The 21,647-nt window shown below is 38.7% G+C and overlaps 1 protein-coding gene across 1 annotated transcript in view; it reads left to right on the top strand.

The window, feature by feature from the left end:
- The window catches only part of NBAS (NBAS subunit of NRZ tethering complex), a gene marked incomplete at its 5' end in the record, with an annotated part of 176,103 nt that extends 158,956 nt beyond the window's left edge, over positions 1-17,147 (top strand). The window contains 2 exons of the mRNA XM_084262245.1: positions 6,446-6,574; positions 16,386-17,147. Coding sequence (XP_084118371.1) covers positions 6,446-6,574; positions 16,386-16,661 — 405 coding nt within the window. The 3' untranslated portion in view covers positions 16,662-17,147. The remainder of the gene's footprint in view (positions 1-6,445; positions 6,575-16,385) is intronic.
- Between the last annotated feature and the right edge of the window lie 4,500 nt (positions 17,148-21,647).

Here is a 21,647-nt window from a genome sequence, read left to right as displayed (position 1 = left end):
TTAGTGATATAACAAGAAGCAGTGGAGACAAGTTAGAATCATATAATCATAAAATCATTTTGGTTGGAAAAGACTTTTAAGATCATCAAGTCCTACCATAAACATAACACTACCAAGCCCAACCACTAAGCTGTGTTCCTAAGCACCACATCTACATGTCTTTTCAGTGCCTCCAGGGATGGTGGAACAGGCTTCCCTGGGTATCCTGTTCCACTGCTTGATAAACTTTTCAGTGACAATGTTCTCACTCATATCCAATATCCAATCTAAACATCCTCTTGTGCTACTTGTGGCCATTTCCTCTCCTCCAATCACTTGCTATTTCAGAGAAGAGACCAGTGTCCACCTCACTGCAACCTCCTTTCAGGGAGTTGTAGAGAGTATTGAGGTCTCTCCTCAGCCTCCTTTTCTCCAGACTAAACAACCCCAGTTCCCTCAGCCTCTCCTCTTCAGTCTTGTGCTCTAGACCCTAGACCAGCTTCATTATCCTTCTCTGGACACGATCCAGCACTTCAATGTATTTTCCGTACTGAGGAGCCCAAAACTGAACTGAGTAATCAAAGTGCAGCCTCACCTGTGCTGTGTACAGGGGGACAATCGCTGCCCTAGTCCTGCTGGCCACACTGTTCCTGATATTCCATTTGACCAGGTTCTTTTCCACTGAGCGGCTTTCCACCTGCTCTTCCTCAAGCCTGTGTCATTGTATGGGGTGGTTGTGGCCCAAGTGCAGGACCCAGCACTGACCTTTGTTGAACATCATAAACTGACCTCAGCCCATTGATCCAGCCTGTCCAGATCCCTCTGTAGAGCCTTCCTGCCCTCAAGCAGAAAAACACTCCAACCCACCAGAAACTCTCATTGCATATAAGGGAAACATTTTTTACCACTAAAGTGGTGAAACATTTGAATAGGTAAATACCTAGAAGAGACATGGAGTTTCTGTCCTTGGAGGTGTTCAAAACTTGACTGGATTGCATCGTGGGCAATTTGATCTTGTTGGGCTAGCTTTGGGTGGTGGCTAGTTGAGCTAGCTGACCTATAGAGGTCTGTTCCAGTATAAATTATTATTTGAAGTATGTATAGATGGTCTTTTATAGTGCATTGTCATTGATGTTAAGTGTGACAAAAACTGTTAATTAAATAATCAGTATTTTTCTCACTAATAAATGCATAAAGATTCAGTGAAGAATCTGAAAAATGTGTTGGTGAGAAAAAAAACAACAACCCCCTAATTGCTTTGTAATAATCATGATGTTCTGTCTTGCTTAACTGTGTATGCATACTTCAATGCAAGCATCTCTTAAGTATAAATTACTGAAGCATTTTGTACGTAAACATTGTGTTCTAATGAAGACAGATTTGAGAAATGCCTAAAAAAACTTCACACAACTTTAGTCATATGCATATTTTTAGTAGCCTGATTAATCCCTTATAATCATCTTCATGCAGTCACAGTCTTTTATAGAAAACAGATGATGTTAAGACTAGAAGCAGAATAGAACCAACATTTTTGGTTTAAAATACAGATGGGCAGATTGTGGATTGGTTTTGTTTTGTTTTGTTTTTTAATGGTCCAACAGACTGATTTAAGTCAAGTTCAAAAATGTATGTAAAACATGATTCCAGAAACTGAAATGATAAACACATTTATTATTTCATCCATTCCACCAGAAATGTTAGTGGAAGGCAGATCTCCCTATCCCTGGAACTGGTGTAAATACATGTAGCTTTTCTTTACAAGGTGTTGAATGCACATCATAGCTTATAAACTCATGATCTTACTCATGCACAGGAGTAAGACACAGGAAGACACATCCCACCGAAGGTGACTGTTGTATATTAGCCAGTTTTCCAAGAATTCTGGCCAAGAATGGGTTATGGTTTGCTCAGTTCTCTTAATTGAGTAAAATTGTTCTTGAATTCTGTAACAAATCCTTATTTACACACAGTTTTGGTATTCATTGGCAGCTTTGGTTAGAGGTACCGTGTATTGGAAGAGCCCTTGTTGTAGGTGTGAATATACATAGTATGAAGATACTCTGCTCCTCAAGCATCAAATAGCTTTACTAATGTAAAATAATTTTTTTGTGACTAGAGTATCGTACAGCAATAGGAACTGCACTGCAATGTGTAATTGTACAGTTAGTGACAAACACAAGCTATATTGCTTTAAATCTCTACTTGAGACGATGCAGAATGACTGGGATAAATTTAAGTGACTTATTGGTATGCACGGTTATGGTACTTAAGTGCACAGATTAGAGAGCTGAGATTGCATGGCTGAGTAAGATGAAAATCTGATTACTGGCAATTAACCTGTTTAGATGGCTTCACATTTCAGTAAATACGCTGATTAAGAAGACAGACCTAGAATGATGGTATTCTAAAAACTGAGAGATGAATACATTCACCACAAATAACATTTCCAGCTCTGAAGTCCAGAGGTTGTGATGGAAAGAACATTTTCACTTCAAGTCAGGGTGGTCTAGAAGTTAGAAAAACTGTTTCTTTGGATCAGAAAGGTTTCTCTCTTCTTTTATTCCACCTCCTGCTGGTCTTTCTAGTTTTTTTGCAGCCCAGTTCTTTTAAAATGTTTTGGGGGAGTTGTATAGCTTTAATCTTTGTATCTCTGTGGGTATGTGAGGTGTGTGTTTTTTTGTATTATTCTGTGGTAGATTTTTCCATTCCTCTTAGTTGAAATAAGCATTGTTTTACTTGCTTGGAATGCACGTGTGTGTTTGTTTGGACTGTCTGACATCTGCATCACCTGATTAATCTCTTCAGAAGGGGGGATATCCTCCTGCTCCCAGCTAAGTGTTAAAGTGTGACTCCCTTGAATATCTCATGTTTTTCTGTCAACCTGTGGGTCATGTGTCAGGGAACATAAACACCTCGGTGGGAGAATGCATCTAGTCCCTTATTTGCAATCGCCCTGGGGTCCTAGTGGCAGTAAGGTGTTTATCTCCTAGAATAACATAGCAGGCAGTGGTCTCCTTTTTTTCTGTTTTTTGTAGCTATTTGTTCCTGGGTTTTATATATGATGTTACATTGTATGTTTTCCTTTATTCACAGTTGTCGCTGATCATTTTGTTCGGATAATTTTGAATTTAAATGCTGCCCTTCAGTCTACTTTAAGCCTCTCCAGACAGTGCTGTTTGTACTCATTATCCAGTCCTTCAAACCATCCATGAAAATACTGAATAATACTGGACCCAAAACAGACTTGTATGAAATTCATTTTGTATGCCTCACTGGTGTTACAGTGAACCATCGATAGCTGCATCGCTAGATAGAAAACAAAAGTTAATCTTACAAAAGTTTCAGCTAAATCATAGTAATCCAGATTTTGATGGAGGGCATCCCTTGTTCTTCTACAAGTAACCTTATGTCCCCTCTCACTGCAGGCAGATGGACACTCAAATGCTTTCAAGTGCTTATTGTAGAAAAGAAAGCCCCATGTGTTGCTCTGAGAAGCACTGTGAGTGGTGGCTTGCTGCCCAGGGTTGGATATCTGATTGCTGTCCAGAGCAGCAGTGCAGTCATTTGTGGCAGAGATACAAGGAGGTATTGGTGCTATTTGGACAATCTGCTTGGCAAGTTGTCCTGTCACTTCCTGTGGAAAAAAGGATGGTGACCTCTCCGGACCATGCTATCTTACACCTCATTTCCCTGCTGCCTTGGACAAATTTGCAGGTCGCATTTTCAAAATATTGCTAAACATAAGATGTGCTGTAATGACTGCCTTATTCTTAACTACAGAACTTTTTGCAGGTACAACTCATCTGTCTGGTCCTTACCCAAAATCTAATGACATAATCTGCTAGTGTAAGATAATAACAAGTTAATTGGATAGTTAAACATGTGTTTTCTTGGACATGGAGTCCAGAGGAGGACCTTGATGATCAGTAGGTTGGAGCACCTCTCCTATCAAGACAGGCTGAGAGAGTTGGGTTTGTTCAGCCTGGAGAAGAGAAGGCTCTAGGGAGACCTTATTGCAGCCTTCCAGTACCTGAAGAAGTCTACAGGAAAGATGGATAGGGAGTGTTTATCAGGAAGTGTAGTGATAGGACAAGGGATAATGGGTTTAAACTACCAGAGAGTAGATTTAGATTATATATAAGGAAGAAATCCTTCCCTGTTAGGGTGGTGAGGCCCTGGCACAGGCTGCCCAGAGAAGCTGTGGCTGCCCCATCCCTTGCAGTGTTCAAAGCCAGGCTGGATGGGGCTTTGGGCACCTTGAGCTAATGGAGGGTGTCCCTGCCCATGGCAGGGGGGGTGGGAACCAGATGAGCATTGAGGTCCCTTCCAATCTGAACCAGTCTGTGATTCTGTGCCTTTGTGATGAACAAAGCAGATTGTTTTAAAACACATCCCATTAGAATGTGTAACCAGTACTAGAGTACAACTGTGAAGCATCTAAGAAAAAAAAAAAAGAAATTATCTGAGTCAAATATTAATGCTTTGAAAATAGTGTTGACATCTGTGTTGCATTTCCTTACTGAGGGATTTAATTTTTCTTTATTTTAAAGAAATTCACTTAGACGGCAAACTGATTCAACATCTGCATCTTTTTTCTCCCTGACCTGTTCCATTTAGGATGTATGGTTCCTAGTTAGGTTTTACAGTTTGTTTCATTTCCTTTTCTTCCACCCACAGCCCAAAAATTTGATTTGGGGTCCTTTTAGAGAGCCTTCTTATACTTCGGGGTTATTTATTGTGGCACTGCTTCCCCATTGAGTTTTGAGTGGCTTTCAGGCAGAAGAAGCAAGTACAGTAAAATTGCTGGTTTGTTCAGGTTACATATGTTCTGATTCGTGGAATTTATTTTCCTGCACATAAGCTGCATTCATTGCACCTTTTCAAGAAAAGGCAACATGTAGTGTGACTCCCCAGAAATACAATGGAATATGAAATTATCAGAAGTTTAATAAGCATATGACTGATCAGGCAGAACTTAACATGTCTATTTAATCTTCTTATTGCTTGATCCTGTGTCATACTCTTCACTGAAAACATCATCTGTAGCAGTACAGAATAAAAGTTTAGAGGAACAAGTCTGGGTAAAAGAACAAGCCTTGCCTCAGTGACTCAGAGCTCAGTGTGGTAGAATATATCCTTCTAGGTAGTATTTCTTGAATGTATAAATTTAGAATAGAGTGAGCAACGTGCAGCCAGATAGCTGCCTGTGCCAAGCAAGCCAGGTGTCTCTGCAGTATGTTATAGTTGAAGCATTTAATGTCTCTTCATCTTCAAATAATTTTTAGACTTTTAGTGTCACAGCTACAAAAACCACGCTGCTGCTAAAAATGTAGTTGCATTTCGGTCATCAAGTTGTTAAAACTTGTCATTAAACATCGAAAGATGCAAAAAAACCAAAAACCAACCCAAAAAGTCTTGCAGGCTTGCATTCTCCAAAATTAATATTTAGCTGACGAGCTCCTTCAACAATTGCTCTTCAAATGTTGGTGTGAAACAAGAGCTGGATACCATTTTCAAGGTGTCCTACAATATCCAGAGCACTTAGTGTAAGTTCTCCTGCAGCACAGGACGTCTCTGATTGTCTTCATTGACAACTGCTTGTGGGAAATGACCCAAACTCGTGAAAAATTACAAAATAGGGCAAGGGAAGTTACAATTTTATTTATAACATCATTTGTTAGTTGAAATAATTTTTAATGTATAAATGAATAAATTACTGCAATGTTGAGGGAAGAAGAAGAAAAACCCGCAAGTTACATGTACAAAGTTTTGTGTGTTTGTTTTGTCTAAAGGCCAAGGTAAAGATTTGGAAATGCACAGGAAGTTTGTTGGGGCTTTGGTTTAGGGGTTTTTTTTCTTTTAAAAAAGCTACTTCTCTGGCTGGTTTCTTCTTGCAGAAGATTTACAGTGCTGTATGTGTGCTGTATTATAAAATATGGGAAATTACATGAGTGAGGGAAAGTTGATTTTCTAAGCTTTAATTGTGCAAAAAATGGTACAAAACTTGGAAAGATTTTACAGCCAAGCTTTATGATGAACTCCCATACGTACTGTTATTTCCTCTTTATGTTGTTCCACTTTTACATTGTATGATTGAATCACAGATATGTCACAGGTGCCTGTCAGGTTTTTTCCTGTGCTTTGCAGTATTTCAGTAAGCACAAATATATTAGTCCCACAGAGAGCTGTGATTGCTTTGTTGTTCTTTCAGTAAAACTCTGGGTTGTAATGGTGATTCAGTAACTGCCTTGTCTTAATAAAACAAATGGTGCACTTATAACCCTGTATTCCACATTTTTTTAAAAATCCATCCTTTCAAGTTTCTGAAGAGTTATTTCCAATGGGGAGTTCATTTGTTTTAAAAGTTTGTTTTCATTTTGCACTTGACATAGAATTTTCATAAATTTCAGTGTGAATGATGATGTTAGCATCTCCAGAGATCTCACCAAATGAATTTTATTTTCAGTGTATAAAAGAATTATGTTTGCTGCTCCTTAACCAGTCCCTCCTGCTGCCATCCCTGAAACTGCTGGTAGAAAGCAAAGATCAAGATCTTCACGCTGTGGCACTGGAGCAGATAACAGCTGTTGCTAAGGTATGAGCAGTTGAATTAACCACCTTTCAGAGTTTGAGGTAATAAATTAGCTATTTTATCTCCATATAGTAAGCAGTGACTCTTGAGACCTGTATCAGTATTAAGATTTTTCCACAGCTATTGTGTCCACAGTGAGCGCTAATGTGGGGCTAGTAAGATCTTTTATGTATACTTGAGGTGATTAAAACTCATAGCACTTCCTTTAAATTGTCTAGTGTGCTATTTTAAGTCAGCGTGCTGGAACGGGAACTCTTCTGATATATAACCTAGATTGTTACCTCTGTGTTCATATTCTAGCACTTTGTGGGTTTTCTAAGTGGTAATAGTACATCAGATGAGTGAGCTGGTTTCTGACAGAGTTGTCAGTGTGTTCATTTGCACGCAGAGAGCTGTTACATCACTCCTTTTGTTTTAGAAAGGTTAAAATGCAAGATGGTATGTTTGGGGACTTTCATGCAATTGTAAGCAGGTTTTATTCAATACTGCAGCAAAGTTTCTGGAGAAAAAACCCTAAATAAATACTGTCTTTTTTCCTCTGGAGAATACTGAAAGACTTCACTGTATATTTTTCAATCATTACATAAAGTTACATTGCTCTTTTTTTCCCCTGTGTATTTGCTTTTCAGTTAAAGAACACCTAAAAAGATGAAAGGTAGCCTCCTAGAAAAAAACACTATATGTTTATAGTTCATATGTTTTTCTCCTTTTTTTCTGAAAACCGAGGTGAGTTTCAAAACTTCTCCAAGTTCCTTATTGAACTTGTGCAGGTACAGCCTGACTTTCTCGGAATATGTTAGCTATGGTCTACAATATAGCACTCTACCACAAAAGAGCAGGGGGAGGTATTGTTTCAGATGTTTATATGAAAAGGAATTTTTTTTCTGACTGAATTAACTGTGGTGAATGTTTCCAGAATTATAATATTTAGGTACTAAAACCAGATCTCTAACATTTCCACATTCTGCACCCTGTCTTAGGGGGCTCTATATAAAATAAGACTTGATGGTAAATTTCCCATATCCTACTTCAAATTGAAAGTGCCCATATAAAACAGGAATGGAACTCTATGGATCTTTCTAAAATAAGCATCCACAAAACACAGAAGTTTTAAAAATGCGGTTTATAGGATTCAAATTGAAATTACTACATTTTTCTGAGACTCGTAAAATAGGCAAATATTCCTCCATTTCTGCATGAGCCTTTTAGGGCAGATCTCCTGCTCTGGTTTTATTAATGGCAACAATTTTTCTCATTCCTTTGTTGCAACTGGGGCCACAATCCTATTCCCTACTTTCACACCATCCTCTGTTCTCAAACCTAGGAATGATGTTCTGCATCCTGGTCTTCCCAGTTTTTCCCTGAAGTCTTCTCTCCTCACTTATTCCTCCTTATGTGCTCTCCTTCCTTCTTAGGCTACACGCTGTTTTCCAGAAGCTTTCTCTTTTAGCATCCACTGGATAGCTTGAGAAAGGATTTATCTCCTGCCCCTTCAAGAGGACTCCAGAACACAGTGGTGAAAAGCAGTCAGAGAACCGCTAGATAGAGAAGCATAGGCTTGATCTCAGATTTTGCTAGTTTTCCTTCAGAAGGATTTATTTACCAAAATAGGTGAAGCACCAGTGTTTTTAACCCATTTTTGAACATTTAAAATGTTTTTATGGAAGGTGACAGAGCATGACAGAAGTAATACACATCTGCTTGTATTCAGGTGTCAGAGCTAGCATCCAGCAGGAACTTGAAGTATTTCCTAGTTGAGTTTGGCATAATGAGCAAAGAACCAGAGGCTTTTATAAAGTTGTTCCTGTGACCTTTTTGTTACACAAATAAACCTCACATTTTCTGAATTTTCTGCAAAACTTCATTTTAGAAATATTAGCCACCAAAACAATAGTCAATTATTTTTAGTGTATTGATAGTTTTCTTTTGCCACCTGCCATTTTAGATTGTGTCTGAAAATCAAAGTCGTTTTGTAACTGTTTTTAAGCAAGATGATGTCACAGAAAAGCAATTGGGGATCTGATATATGCATGCACTTTCTCATCTATATGTTCTTGTTAACCTTTTAAAATTGACTTTTTTGTTAACAGATGAAAGCTGCTGTGTAAGTGACTAGCTCTGAAGCTTGCCAGCAGGAATTTGTGTCTGAAAACATTTTATTTAACTATTTTTAAAGCACAGTGCTGTGCAGTAGCACTTGCTGAATGGCTGCTAATTGCATTGCTCTCTTAACTGGCCCTTTCTTTCTTAGTGTGCTACGGCTTTCAATTTTCTGCACTCTAGGTTGATTACATTATATTGAAGTTTTAGGGCCAGGAACCATATTATCGTCTTACTAATATAAAGCACTTTGTACACCTGTGGATTCTTAAAATAATATACTTTTTGGCTGCCTTATGCAGGAGGCAGCTTGATAAACTGTTTCTAATTTTTCCTTCTGTATCCGTAAGGATATTCATAAAGGACACAGACAAAGGGTGGTGGTCAATGGGTCTATGTCCAGGTGGAGGCCAGTGACAAGCAGGGTCCCCCGGGGGTCTGTCTGGAGAACAGTGCTTTTTAACATCTTTATCAATGACATCGATGATGGAATTGAGTGCACCCTCAGCAAGTTTGTGGGTGACACCAAGATGAGTGTTGTGGTAGACACAATAGAAGGAAAGGAAACCATCCAGAGGGATTTTGACAGGCTGGAAAGCTGGGCCTGGGTGAATCTAATGAGGTTCAACACAGAAAGGTGTAAGGTCTTGCGCTTGAGCCTGAGGAATCTCAGACATATATACAAACTGGGATAAGTGCTCCTTGAGAGGAGCCCTGCTGAGAAGAACATGGGGAATCAACTTTTTAAAAGGGTAGACAATGGCAGGACAAGGGGGATTGGATTAAAGCTAAAGGAGGGGAGGGTTAATTAGATATTAGGGGGAAGTTCTTCACAGAGGGAGTGATGAGGTGCTGGAATGGGCTGCGCAGAGAGGTGGTGGATGCCCCGTCCCTGGAGGTGTTCAAGGCCAGGGTGGATGGGGCCCTGGGCAACCTTGTCTAGATCCAGGCCTGGAAGTTGGTGGCCCTGCCTGTGGCTGAGGGGGTTTGGAACTCTGTGATCCTTGGCGTCCCTTCCAACCCAGACCATTCTATGATTCGGTATTCATTTGAGCACGTAGTTCTGTAAGAGTGCTGCATAACTTAGAATTTTGAAAGCATTTAGCTTTGGTCTGATGTTTTGTCTTAAGCCAATGAAGATATAACTATTGACATCATTCCATCAGGGATAGAGTTTATTCAGTACCCTGAATATGATGTTCCACTGCCAGTGTTACAAGAGCACCAAGTGCAGAAGAGTGCCATGCTAACTTTAAAAGCTGTTCTTACATCGTTTAGAAAGTATCTCTCACTCCTTGTTTTATGTGGTTCTCTCATGATTACATTAGCTGCTGGTGTACTAAAAGTGCATCTATTGCTTAACTATGTCGGTGTTGTTTATTCAGTATAATTTTGTATGCATGCTTTTTGGTTTTTAAAAACAGTATTTGGACTGTTAATGCTTTATGTAGAAATGTTAATGAATTTTTCATAGGAAGCCCATTCCTGCTTACATTAAACAGGAAAAGGACAAATAACATCTGGCAAAGGGAAATCATAGCTATTGATTCCCTGACATAGTGCTAACACAGCTCACAAACATGGCTGTGAGAAAAATACAGCACTTGCTTGCTGATACGATGTATTAGTTTGCCATTTGTTGTATGTTGCTGACAGCTTTATGGATGTTTACAGTTAAGGATGATGCTGAAGTGCTGATACTAGGGATTGTATAGCTTTTGCCTGTAATAAAACAACCAAGATTTTGTGTAAGCTCTTTCGAAATTGCAGAACTCTCTTTTTATTGTGTATCTTTTATAAACTGCCAGTTGTCTTTTTTGAATAACAGAAATCACTATTCTTCCTCTGTGTTGTGTGGTATTTGAATAATTTTAAAAAACAGTTTACTTAAATAAGCTTATTACTACAGATAGGGCTCACAGTTTGCCTTTAAGATAGAGATTGTTTTTGAGAATGCTTTCAGCATTGTCTGTTCTCTTGCTTATCTCTCAAAGATTAAAACTGATTTTTGTACTTCTGATAGGGCAAGTAAATATCCTATACCTGTCGGTAGTAACATTGTTTAAACAGCCAACAAATGGGAGTTAATATAATCACTGCAAATATTTCTTCAGCCAAAGCTATATTAGAAACTAGAACTAGAAAATATTCTTAGTTAATTTAAAATAATACCTTAGCTCAGTTTACATACTATACTTTCAGTAATTAAGTACAGAGACTGCATTTGCTGCATGATTTATTGAAAAATAAGTACAAAAGAACCATAAAGAATGTGTGAAGCAATGTATTTTTCAGTTGTCTGCACTGTCTTGTGCCATTTATGGCTACTAATTTGGTATGGCTTACCTGCTAGAAGAAATCTTGTTAAATTGTGTGCATATAGGTTAATGGTGCTTATGGTAAAATATTTCTCTCTAGCTTAGTTTTCTAGGGTTTTTTAATATCTCCTCTTATTTGTCCTGTAGCTATGGACTCCATTTGAGAAAAAAATGAAAAGCATTTTTACCTCCAATAGTAGTAGTAGATCTAATACTTCGTGAAGTAGCAGGTTCAGTTCTTTTTCTGCTGTTACATCAGTAGCAGCTCTTATCTTTCCATTAGTATCTATATTTCATAATGCATGGATTTCATAATGTATGTTATGGGTGAAATACTGCCTATTGCTAATACCAGAACCTCTGGACATCTGCACAAATTACGCTAACAGAGAGTTGCCCAGACCCTGACTTTCCCTTTAGTTAGGCAAAAGATACCACCAGACCTGCTCTTGCTTCCTTAAAATTCTTACTTCAGGAGGAATTTTTATTTTTAATATTTTTTTCAGATAAAGCAAGTACAGGTACAATATCCATGTGGGTGCTGATTTAAGCTGTGTCCTTGGTTTTGGAGAGGGGATCCACAAAATACTTGCATTCGTGGCTGCATGAATTTTGTGGAGGCCTCAGTGATTTATCAGTAAAGTCTTCTGTATGCCTCAAGTTCCTCTTCTGAGTACATCAGAAGAGCCACCTGTGGCAAAGCTGCTCTTCACCTATTTCACACACAAGCTTTCTTAAAACTTGCAGACTCCCTGTCTCTGCTTGCTCAGGGGACCCACTGCCTTGGTAGAGCTGAGTGCCTGAAGCTTGAGCCCATCTGCAGTTTGTAACATTAGTGTGCTGATGGCAAAGCCTCAGGCAGGCATGCTTAACCCTTACTAATTATGCACTGACAGCACTGAGACACGAACTGCCATCCTGATTCAGAAATACAGCAGTCAGCGTAGGGGTGAGGACACGTTGTACAACTGCTTCTTGTTTGGATCCTTTGTGCAGGGCATTGGGGGAAGGGCTTGAATGCCCCCTCTCTAAGAGCAGTACTTGGTAGGCTGGGATGAGGCACCCACCCATCCTCCTGAAGATGTGTGGAAAGAGTTCAGGCTCATGGAGACAGAGTACAAGTGGGTCCTCACTCCTGTACCTGTTGAGGGGAGACTTGCTGAGAGGTGTTTTCCATCTGCAGATGCAGATCCATCTATAAATAGTGCATTAAAGAGACATTTGATAAAATGCACAAGCCCTGTTTGAAGCAGAGTGCTGTAGCGCTGCTTCAGTGGAAATGATGAGTGCATCTGTTGCAAGTCTGTTTCTGTTCTCTCCTGCTTTCTAGATGGATATGTGTGTGTCTAGCAGGGAAAGGTATTGATCATCACACTCTAAAAGACTGAGCTAGACATCAGAGATACCACTTGAATGCTTACATCTTGAAAGCAGATTTCAACCAATACCTGAATAGGTATATAAGCCAATAATAATAATAACAACAATAATTTAAAAAAAAATCAGGATTTCCTCTCCTTAGTGTAATTATCCCCATTAGATCTTTTACTTGTACCTGTACGTGTGTGTTGTGTGTGGGCATTGTGCACTGTCAACTCCTGCTGAATGAGAGGTGGGCACAAAAACATACTCTAACATTTAAGCCTTCCAGAAGTAACAGGCTTTATGCTAATGAAAAATTCAGCACCCTGGGTATGGAAATCTAGATAGGCATAATGATTTTTTTCTATCTTGTATACTCCAAGTTTGTTATTATTGTGGTTTATGGTGTATTCACATGTGCACACAATATGGAAAGTGGTTGTTTATTCATTTCTGCAGAAGATATCTGCACCTCTGAGACTTGCTTAAACTGCAGTCAGCTGCACCCCATATCACTGGAACAGTGTTTCAGGGATCAGTGATAAACTTTGCTGGAACCAGTGTTGTAAGACTCAGGATCTTGGGATAGTAAGGGCTCTGCATGTCAGAACTGACTCATTAATAAGATCCTATCTCTGCTGTCTGCCCAGAAGCAGCAGCTGTTTAATGCTAGGATAGTAAGGTTGCATTTTAGTAATTATCTTAATCGAGTTTTACTCTCTTGTTTACAAGCCTTGTCAAAAGAGTTATTTAGAAAAAGAAAATACAGTGCCATTTAGAGAGGCTGTTGACTGTAGAATAATAATTGGTACCTATGGTGGAAGTATATATTTGTCTGTGCTAATTGAGAGAACATAGCAAATATGGTTAAATCATATTTGATAAACAAAAATAGCACTGAAGGTTGCACTAAATATCTTTTTAAAAGCTAAAATTCTAAGGATCAGAAGTCCGCCTGGAACAGCATCCTGGCTGTGACAAAGGGAAGAATTACAGGTCTAACAGAGAAATAGGGCAAATGTATAGGGTCTTTTTCTGAGCTAGCACTCTACCAACTTCCAGGTATTTTCAGCTGTATATATTCATGTAGTGTGTAACTGCTGGTGGTTTTCTTCCTCAGTTTTGTCCTGTTTCTCCTTAAACTTGGATGAGCTTTTACATTCTGCAGTACCACTTGGCAAAGAGCTCAGTTGTGTAAAACCCCAACAATTTCATTTTATTTACTGATTTCGATCCTACTAGATTCATTTGATACTTCAGGATTCCTTTTTTAATGAGAGGAATGTGTTTAATCAGTGCCTGTATGTGATGTTCTTATCTGCTCTATACCCTTTACGTCATCTCTTTTCTAGATTGGGCAGTCCTAGTTTTGCTGAGTCATTTCTTGCACAGACTTTACATACTCCCTGTTGTATATTTTTACTTTTAAACATATGCTGCCTGTGTTTACCTTAATACTGTTTTAGTTATTTAGTTTAATGCATGTTGTTTAAATTCAAGATTACTTTTAAATGTAGTTTTAAAGTACATCTACATTTATTTCATTTTTTTTAAATCTTATATTTTCAGCATTGCTGCTCAGTGTATAAGCTATCTTAATTAAGGCTTTTAAAATATACATTCATTTATTGACAGTCTGACTAGGTGCTGGTAAGAATTTTTGGCATGTGCTTTTGTTTTTACTTAAACCAATGACTGCTTCTTCATATGTAACTGACACCCAAAGCATTGGCATGATCTTGAGTTGCAAAACTAAATGGCTAATCTAACTCTCTCAGCTGCCTGTTCTTTAGAGATTTCTCATTAAACCTTGACTTCTGTGTGCTCTATCCACACGTCAGACTATTTTAGATTGACCAAAGACTTGCAGAATAGACAGTGGCCTTAGCCATGTGAAAGACGCTCACAGGGTCTGGTTGCCATCTTGTATCTCCGTCCAGTTGCCTGGAGATCATTACATTACAAAGGTTTCCTCTTTCTGACCAGGTCTTCAGACAGCCTTGAAGTCAGAAAATGGAAAATGTTAATAAGTTTAAACCCAGTGGACTATTTGAGCTTAATGATGAACTGTCAGACACAACCAAGAGCCTTTTTGAGCACTCTTTTGTTATGTGTAATGACACAATGATCTCATTTATGCAGGAGTACAGACAGGTTGCTCTGCTTCTGTGTTGCATGCAGGCATCTTCATCCCTATAGTATAGCTCAGCTGTTTAATTGGGTTTATACCAGAAAAAGGTCTTTTACTTTCAGACTTGTGTCTCTCCAATTTGTAGGTTTTTGGCTTATGAAATTGCACTGATCTGTAGGACTTTTTGTTAACTGAATAATAGCCTAAAAACCTAATTTAAATCAGACCTCCCATCTGCTGTTAATCTCATTATTGCAATTACTGTTTGCATTTTGTGTTCATAAAATCAAACACTGAAGCCCCATGAAAAGTTGCATCCTACATACAGGTCAATAACAGATCACAGGGAGCTCAGAAGTGGAGCAGAACATCCCTCCAGCCTCCCATTTCAGAAAAGGCAAGAACTGCTTGGATAATGTCCTAGCGTGCTGCACAACAACACTAGGAGTTTTTTTAATCATCATCTTGTCTTCAACAGGAAAACATGCCAGTAATTAACTTATGGCAATTTAGAGGAATTATTGAATAATTAAAGACTTAGAGTAGACAGCCAAAAGACTGGACATCACTGATGTTCTTAGAACTGTTTAGTAAACAACCTAGAACTGCTACACAAAGCATTGGCTTTGTGGTCTATGGGAGATTTGTGTAACTGAGTATGACAGTGTTGAAGACTTGAAGGAAATTAAGTTTATTTTTAAGATTTTAGTAGAAAGAAAAATAAAAATATCTGAGCGAAGTCATGGAAGAAGCAGCATGAGGGTGAAACAGCAAACCTTCTTCCTGGTTAATGTGATAAAGCCGTTCTGTTTTTCTGGAAAGCTGCTCAAACACCAAAGCGAAGTGAAAATAGTAAATTGAAAGCAATTATCATGTGTTATTAATGATAAATTGGAAGTGATAGAAAGTGTTTTTTGGAGAATAGCTTCACCTAGAATCTGTTATTTAAGGATTTATGCTTGATAAAGTATAGCAACTTTTCATGCTACAGTATTTCATGTCCCATCTTTCTTCTTTGGTAATTAGACTTTATGTTGCATAGAGGGCATCTTCCAAAATAGAGCAACAAATAATTGATAAGGTGCAGTCATTGAAAACTTGACTATTATCTACCCCTCCTTTGACTGTTTTCGGGTTTTTTGTTATATCTATTTCATTTTGTTGCCTTTCTTGAAGTGGTAAGATACCTAAGCTGATTAAAACAGCACTGCATTTCAATTAACCTAGAAAAAGCATGTAAAAATTAACAGGAATACAATTTAAAGTATTCTGTAGTGCTATTTGTAAAACTATAGACATGATTTTCAAGAGAATATTTGCCCTTGAATATCAGGTAACCTTGTGTTTTTAAGGCATCCAGGATGTCTCACAGTTAGTGGCTCCAAGTTCCAAATCTTTTAAAATATAAATTGTTTTCTTCTGAGAACCTCATCTTTGCTCTGGGTGCAGAAACTCTGGAAAGCCTGTTGGAGTCTGAGAATGTTGCCTATTATATTAATAAGTGAAATATAACAGTCATACTAATAAAAATTACCAAAAATTGATATATTCTGCTCTGACCTTCCTCAGGGCATCATTCTTGTTAGCGGGGTAGATGCTGTGATCTGTTCTGCACTGAGGCTGAGGGCCTGTGAAAAGTCTGTAAAGCTCTTCATGTAATCCTAGCCAGGCCTTATTCCCCAACTTTGTCCAGGTCAAAAACTTATATTAATGTGATACTGTAAAAGACAGACCTTTGGTTACCCTGGCGTATGCAAAATGTGTATCCCTGTAGTTAATCTGTACAGAATACTCACCTCGCTTTCAAGGTCAGGCTGTGCAGTTAGAACAGTCATAACGTGTTTGAGTTGATGGATGTATCTGCTAATTAATTTTTAATTACTTTGGATTTTTTTTTTCATAGGTTGATGATTCCACTTGTGACACTGAAATACTTTCCTTGCTCCTCAGTGCCAAGTTAGTGGTGAAGTGTGTATCTACTGCCTTCTATCCTCGCCTTGTTGACCACTTACTGGCTAACCAGGGAGAAGGTAGCTGGGATGTGGAGGAAATAGCAAAACAACTTAAAGAAGCAGGGTTCAGCGCGGAGGCCGGCTCCCTCCTGATGTCTCACCGAGGTACTCACCCTGCACTCAGGACTTTTACTACTGCCCTCCAGGCTATTCAGCATTGGATCTAAAAATGTTTGATTTATGCATTTGTCTGCCTTTTTCCTGGAGACCGTACACAAAAGGGAGAAATTGTTGTTCCAGTGAAGTAACGAAGTTAGTTATTACCTACGTTGTGTAGAAAATACCAACTGCACACTCACAGTGAATTCTCATGTATTTCTAATTGTTAAAAAAAAACTATTGGTGCAGACCATATCGTTCTGTTGGATCACTAGCAAAGCATTCAATCTAACAATCCTTTTCAGATCAAAGTGTGAAAAGATTGCACTCTCTGACGTATGAATGAAACACAGTAATCCGGTTATATACAATTTGTCTTAATTTCTGTAATTTACTCTTGTCCTAATGTAAGACTAATGTAAAAATATAAATATATATGGAGTAAAAAAAAAATCACAATGAAGAGTAAGTTCTGAGAATTTCAAAATCTTAAAATTTGGTATTGTGCAATGTTGTTACCACAGCTTTTCTTTGCAATAAGTAAAATATTTTGCATTTATTGTTGTCTCTTTTTTCCTCCTTTTAGACAAATAGGAAAAATACTTTATTTCTTCATCCACTTTTTCTGAAATTTCTCTCCTCAGTGATGTTTATTCATAAGGACAAACTGAACTTTTCTGTGTTCTAGTCTTTGAAGTATTTTTCTTTGCAATTTGGGAAGCCACATCTCACATCCTAAACCTTTGTTGACACCTTTTGTGAATGCACTTTCAAAGTATTTTACTTATGTGTTTCCCAAGTTCTGAAAAATTAAATAGGTGTGTTTATTTCCAAATGCCTTTTGATCATAAAGCAAAGTATTTCTGATTTTTTTTTCTGAGGTTTTTTAACAAAGGGATTGTGTGTTTATTATCCTGCATTACCAGAAGATTTTGATGTTTCCATATGTTTGTAGGAATTTATTGTTAAAATTAATCTGTAATCTGTACTTTTGATTAAATAATGTGCAAAAACATTACACACAATAGGATCCTATGATAATATGGGTCTGAATCTGAAAGAACTGGGGCTGTTCAGCCTTGAGAAAAGAAGGCTAAGAGGGGATCTGATTAATGTTTATAAATATCTCAAGTGTGGAAGAGAGAGGGAAATAGCCAGCCTCTTTTCAGTGGTCTGCAGAGACAGGACAAGGGGCAATGGCTTCAGGTTGGAGCACAGGAAGTTCCGCACCAACATGCGGAAGAACTTTTTCACAGTGAGGGTGACAGCGCCCTGGGACAGGCTGCCCAGGGAGGTGGTGGAGTCTCCTTCTCTGGAGATATTCAAGACCCATCTGGACATCTATCTGTGCAGTATGAGCTAGGGAGCTGCTTTGGCAGGGGGGTTGGACCCAATGATCTCTCAAGGTCCCTTCCAACCCCTATGATTCTGTGATTTGTAGTCCAGCCTCCTCCCCAAGGCAGTTTCTCCAATGTTAGAGCAGGTTGCTCAGGGCTGCATTCAGTTGGGTCTTTAGAAGCTCCAAGGATGGGTGTCCCACTGCTTGGCCATCCCCATGTGGAAAAGCTTTTTGCATATAACATCTTGTTTGAACCCGTGTCATCGCCACTTCCACCAGTTGTGTCTCATCGCCCCACCATGCACACTGGCTCCATTGTCTTGCTAACCCTCTTGTATGTCTTCAGACTTCTTCAAAAGAATTAAAATGCAAAAGAAGAAGAAAAAAGATTCTAGTGCAGCAATTGCAGGTCATGGCAGAGTTTAGCTGGCTATACCATGCCTTCTGTACGGACACCAGTGAGGGGTTCCATCAACAGTCAAAATTGGGCAAGAGAGGGATTCAATTCAGGTGCAGCTGCTCTCTGCTTCGGTAATAGCCAGCCTGTTCACTATGCAGTACAGTAATGACCTGGCAGCAGTTTCTCAAATCCCTTTTCCTAAATGTCAGCCTAAATGGTAAAGAAGGGAGAAGAGTGAGTTAAAAGCTTGAAGTAGCTATTTCATTACAAATTTGTATTATTGAGTTCTTTTCTAGGCTTCAGGATTTAGAAATGGGTGATGACATTTGTGGAACAAAAACTGACTCTTATTAGCATTGCCTCTGACTTGAGATCTTTTTTGTTTTATCAGCTTTTACTGACTGAAAATTGTTCAGATGTTAGCCTTACTTTCCACCTTACATAGGATTTTTAATAAGAAATGTAACAATACTCTTTTAAAAAATCTACAAATTGTTAACTTATTTTTTGTACTTGCTGGTGCCAGCTGTCCTTCAGTCTTTTTACAGAAGGTTATCTTATCCACCTATCTGACTTACAAATCAAAATCAAATTTATATCATTCAGCTATATTGACTTAATTTTGTTCTCTTATATTAGCAGTCCCAAGAGCCCCAGACTAGGAAAGCAAAGTATATTGGAATTGCAGAGAAAAGAAAAGGAAAAAAATAATAAAAAAAAGGTAATCAAACTGGAAAGCAGTAGATGCAGGCAAACCACGAGGCACACTGCCAGCACTGAAACCTTGGATTGTTCTGCAGAAGGCATTTCTGTACTTTATGATGGAGCATTGTGGTCTGTCTGCACTTTTTGTTCTCAGGTAAGTCCAGTGCTAGATTTTTTTGAGCATTCTCATTTGGGATCATGAAAGTTTGTGTTTACTGTCATTTGAGAGCTGAGCTGTAGATAAAGCTCTAATGAGCGTTATTGATCTTCTGTCCATTTTCTGTTTTGCTGGCATTACAAATCCATGATAAATGTTTTCCTTGCAGCCAGGACTTCTCCTGATTTATTCTGTATTCAAACCTTTCCTCTATAAGAAATAGTTTTACTCTCTACATCCAGAATGATCAGTCTACATTAGTGTATGTTCCAAACAAATTTTAAGGAAAAAAGTAAAAATAAGTGAAAAGAGAGGCACACGAGGAGGTGTGCATCCCAGTGCCAGCCAGTTACTGTCTTCTGTATGGTAGAATAACATTTGAGGCTCTGGTTATGACCAAGATAAGAATGGTTTTAATTTTTATTTCATTATATTTCTTATGGGTAAGAAACTCACTAATTATTAGTAGTACTTGATAAGTTGCTGAACCGGCATTTTAGACAGGTCAGTTTTGTTGTTTTGTCTGATTTGCAGTTGGGATCTGTTAAAGATACAATGTGAACTGACATTTTTTTCTCTGAGTTCACGTTCTGGAGATGCTTGTGCTCCCAAGAGCAGGTTAGTAAAGAGTTCAGTTGTGTCTCTAGGAACAATGCTTCCTAAGGCAATTAATTCTCATTTGCCTGGAAAACACTGATAGTGTTTGCATTTTTAAGGAGCCTGCCTGGTAGATGCAGCAAAGCAGAAAATACATATCACTTTACTTTTAGATAAGTAGAACCAGAGATTAGGAAAGAAAGATTATAACTCACAATTTCTCTGATGGAAATCGTAAGTAGACATTTCTGTATATAAAGAACCACAGATTGGTTTGGGTTGGAAGGGACCTCAAAGCCCATCCAGTTCCCACTCCCTGCCATGGGCAGGGACACCCTCCACTAGTCCAGGGTGCCCAAAGCCCCATCCAACCTGGCCTTGAACACTGCCAGGGAGGGGGCAGCCACAGCTTCTCTGGGCAGCCTATGCTATGCCAGGACCTCACCACCCTCCCAGAGAAGAATTTCTTCCTAATGTTTCATCTAAATCTACCCTCCTTCAGCTGAAAGCCATTCACCCTTGTCCTACCCTATTTATAAACAAAACAGTGCAATTCATTTCAGTGATGGGGTGTGTTAGATATGATTTGAATGTGTTCCTTGTATAATGGTTTTTAACATTCTGCACTGTGAGGAGTCAGTTTGAAAGGATGGCCATAGAAAAACAAAGGGTGCTAGGTGAAACCTGGTGACATTTACTCCTGAAAATGATGGTGGGTTATGACCCAGGCAGCTCTTCTCCCAAAGAATGTGTTGCTTATGCAGAAGCACAGGATGACAGCAGACCATGTGGGAACTGAAGATTTTACCTTTCATCTGTCAGCAGGTGAGTACTAAACAAGAAAGATCTCGCTGGAGAGCAAATCAAGGGCTGGGTAACATCAAAACAGCCACAGCAATTGAAGTGAGTGAAAAAAGAGGCCAAGGAAAGGATTTTGCTAGGGTTGTATTTCACTGCATAACACACAGCAGGTAACATCTAACGCCTTGCTGGTTTATCATACTGATTGATGACAGACTGAGAGATTCTGAAGGAAGGGAATGAACACAAAGCTAGACGTGTAGCACCTTTGAAATGGATTTGTTATTGTAGTATTGCCCACCTTGTCTACCACTTTTCCTACTTGAAAATGTCCAGGTTCCTAAATTCCAGTATTTTTAGAAAAGAGTACACGTTTTCAGTAAAGCCAAGACTTGTCTCACTTCCAAGGTTGTATGACTTGGTCTGTATGCCCAGCTTGTCATAAACTTGTTTGTCAGAAAAGCCACTTCCTCTCTTTATGTGCATTCATCTTTCATTTGTTTCATATGATGTCCCTACTTGTTTTATCAGAAAAAACCTGAAAAACTGTCAGTCTTCACTCTTTTGGTTTCTACGGGCTTCTAATCTACTCAGCCGTAGTTGTGCCTCTTTCAACCTCTTGAGTCCTAGTGTAAATTTGTTATTTTTCTGTTCCCTTTGTCCTCCTCTTTATTTAGCCCTGTATCTTTATTGGTATGCTTTTTGAGACACGCAAGGGAGGAGCAGAGCCATGTGTTGTATCAAATGCCGCAGACACACCACAGGTTCAGATCATACCTGTATAGAAATGTTTTTTTATTTCATTCTTTAACTATTACTTAGCACTTGAGGTAGTGTTTGCATGGGATTATTTGGTTTGACCCTGAGCTGCCTTTCCACATTGGTAGCAGTCATCTGAAATTACATTACTTTATATGTTTTACAGTTTATTTTAAGATTCCTTTTCTCACGTACCTCAGTGTAGTTACAGATTGAGGTCTGTTTACCAGTAGGACACCCAGGCAGTATGTTTTATAGAGACTTTTCACAGTTTTTCATCCAGTCTTCCTCCATAT

Source organism: Gallinula chloropus, assembly GCF_964237585.1.
Source record: "Gallinula chloropus genome assembly, chromosome: 3".
Lineage (NCBI taxonomy): Eukaryota > Metazoa > Chordata > Aves > Gruiformes > Rallidae > Gallinula > Gallinula chloropus.
The sequence above is the reverse complement of the archived record's forward strand: the minus strand, read 5'-3'. Positions and strand labels throughout refer to the sequence as shown.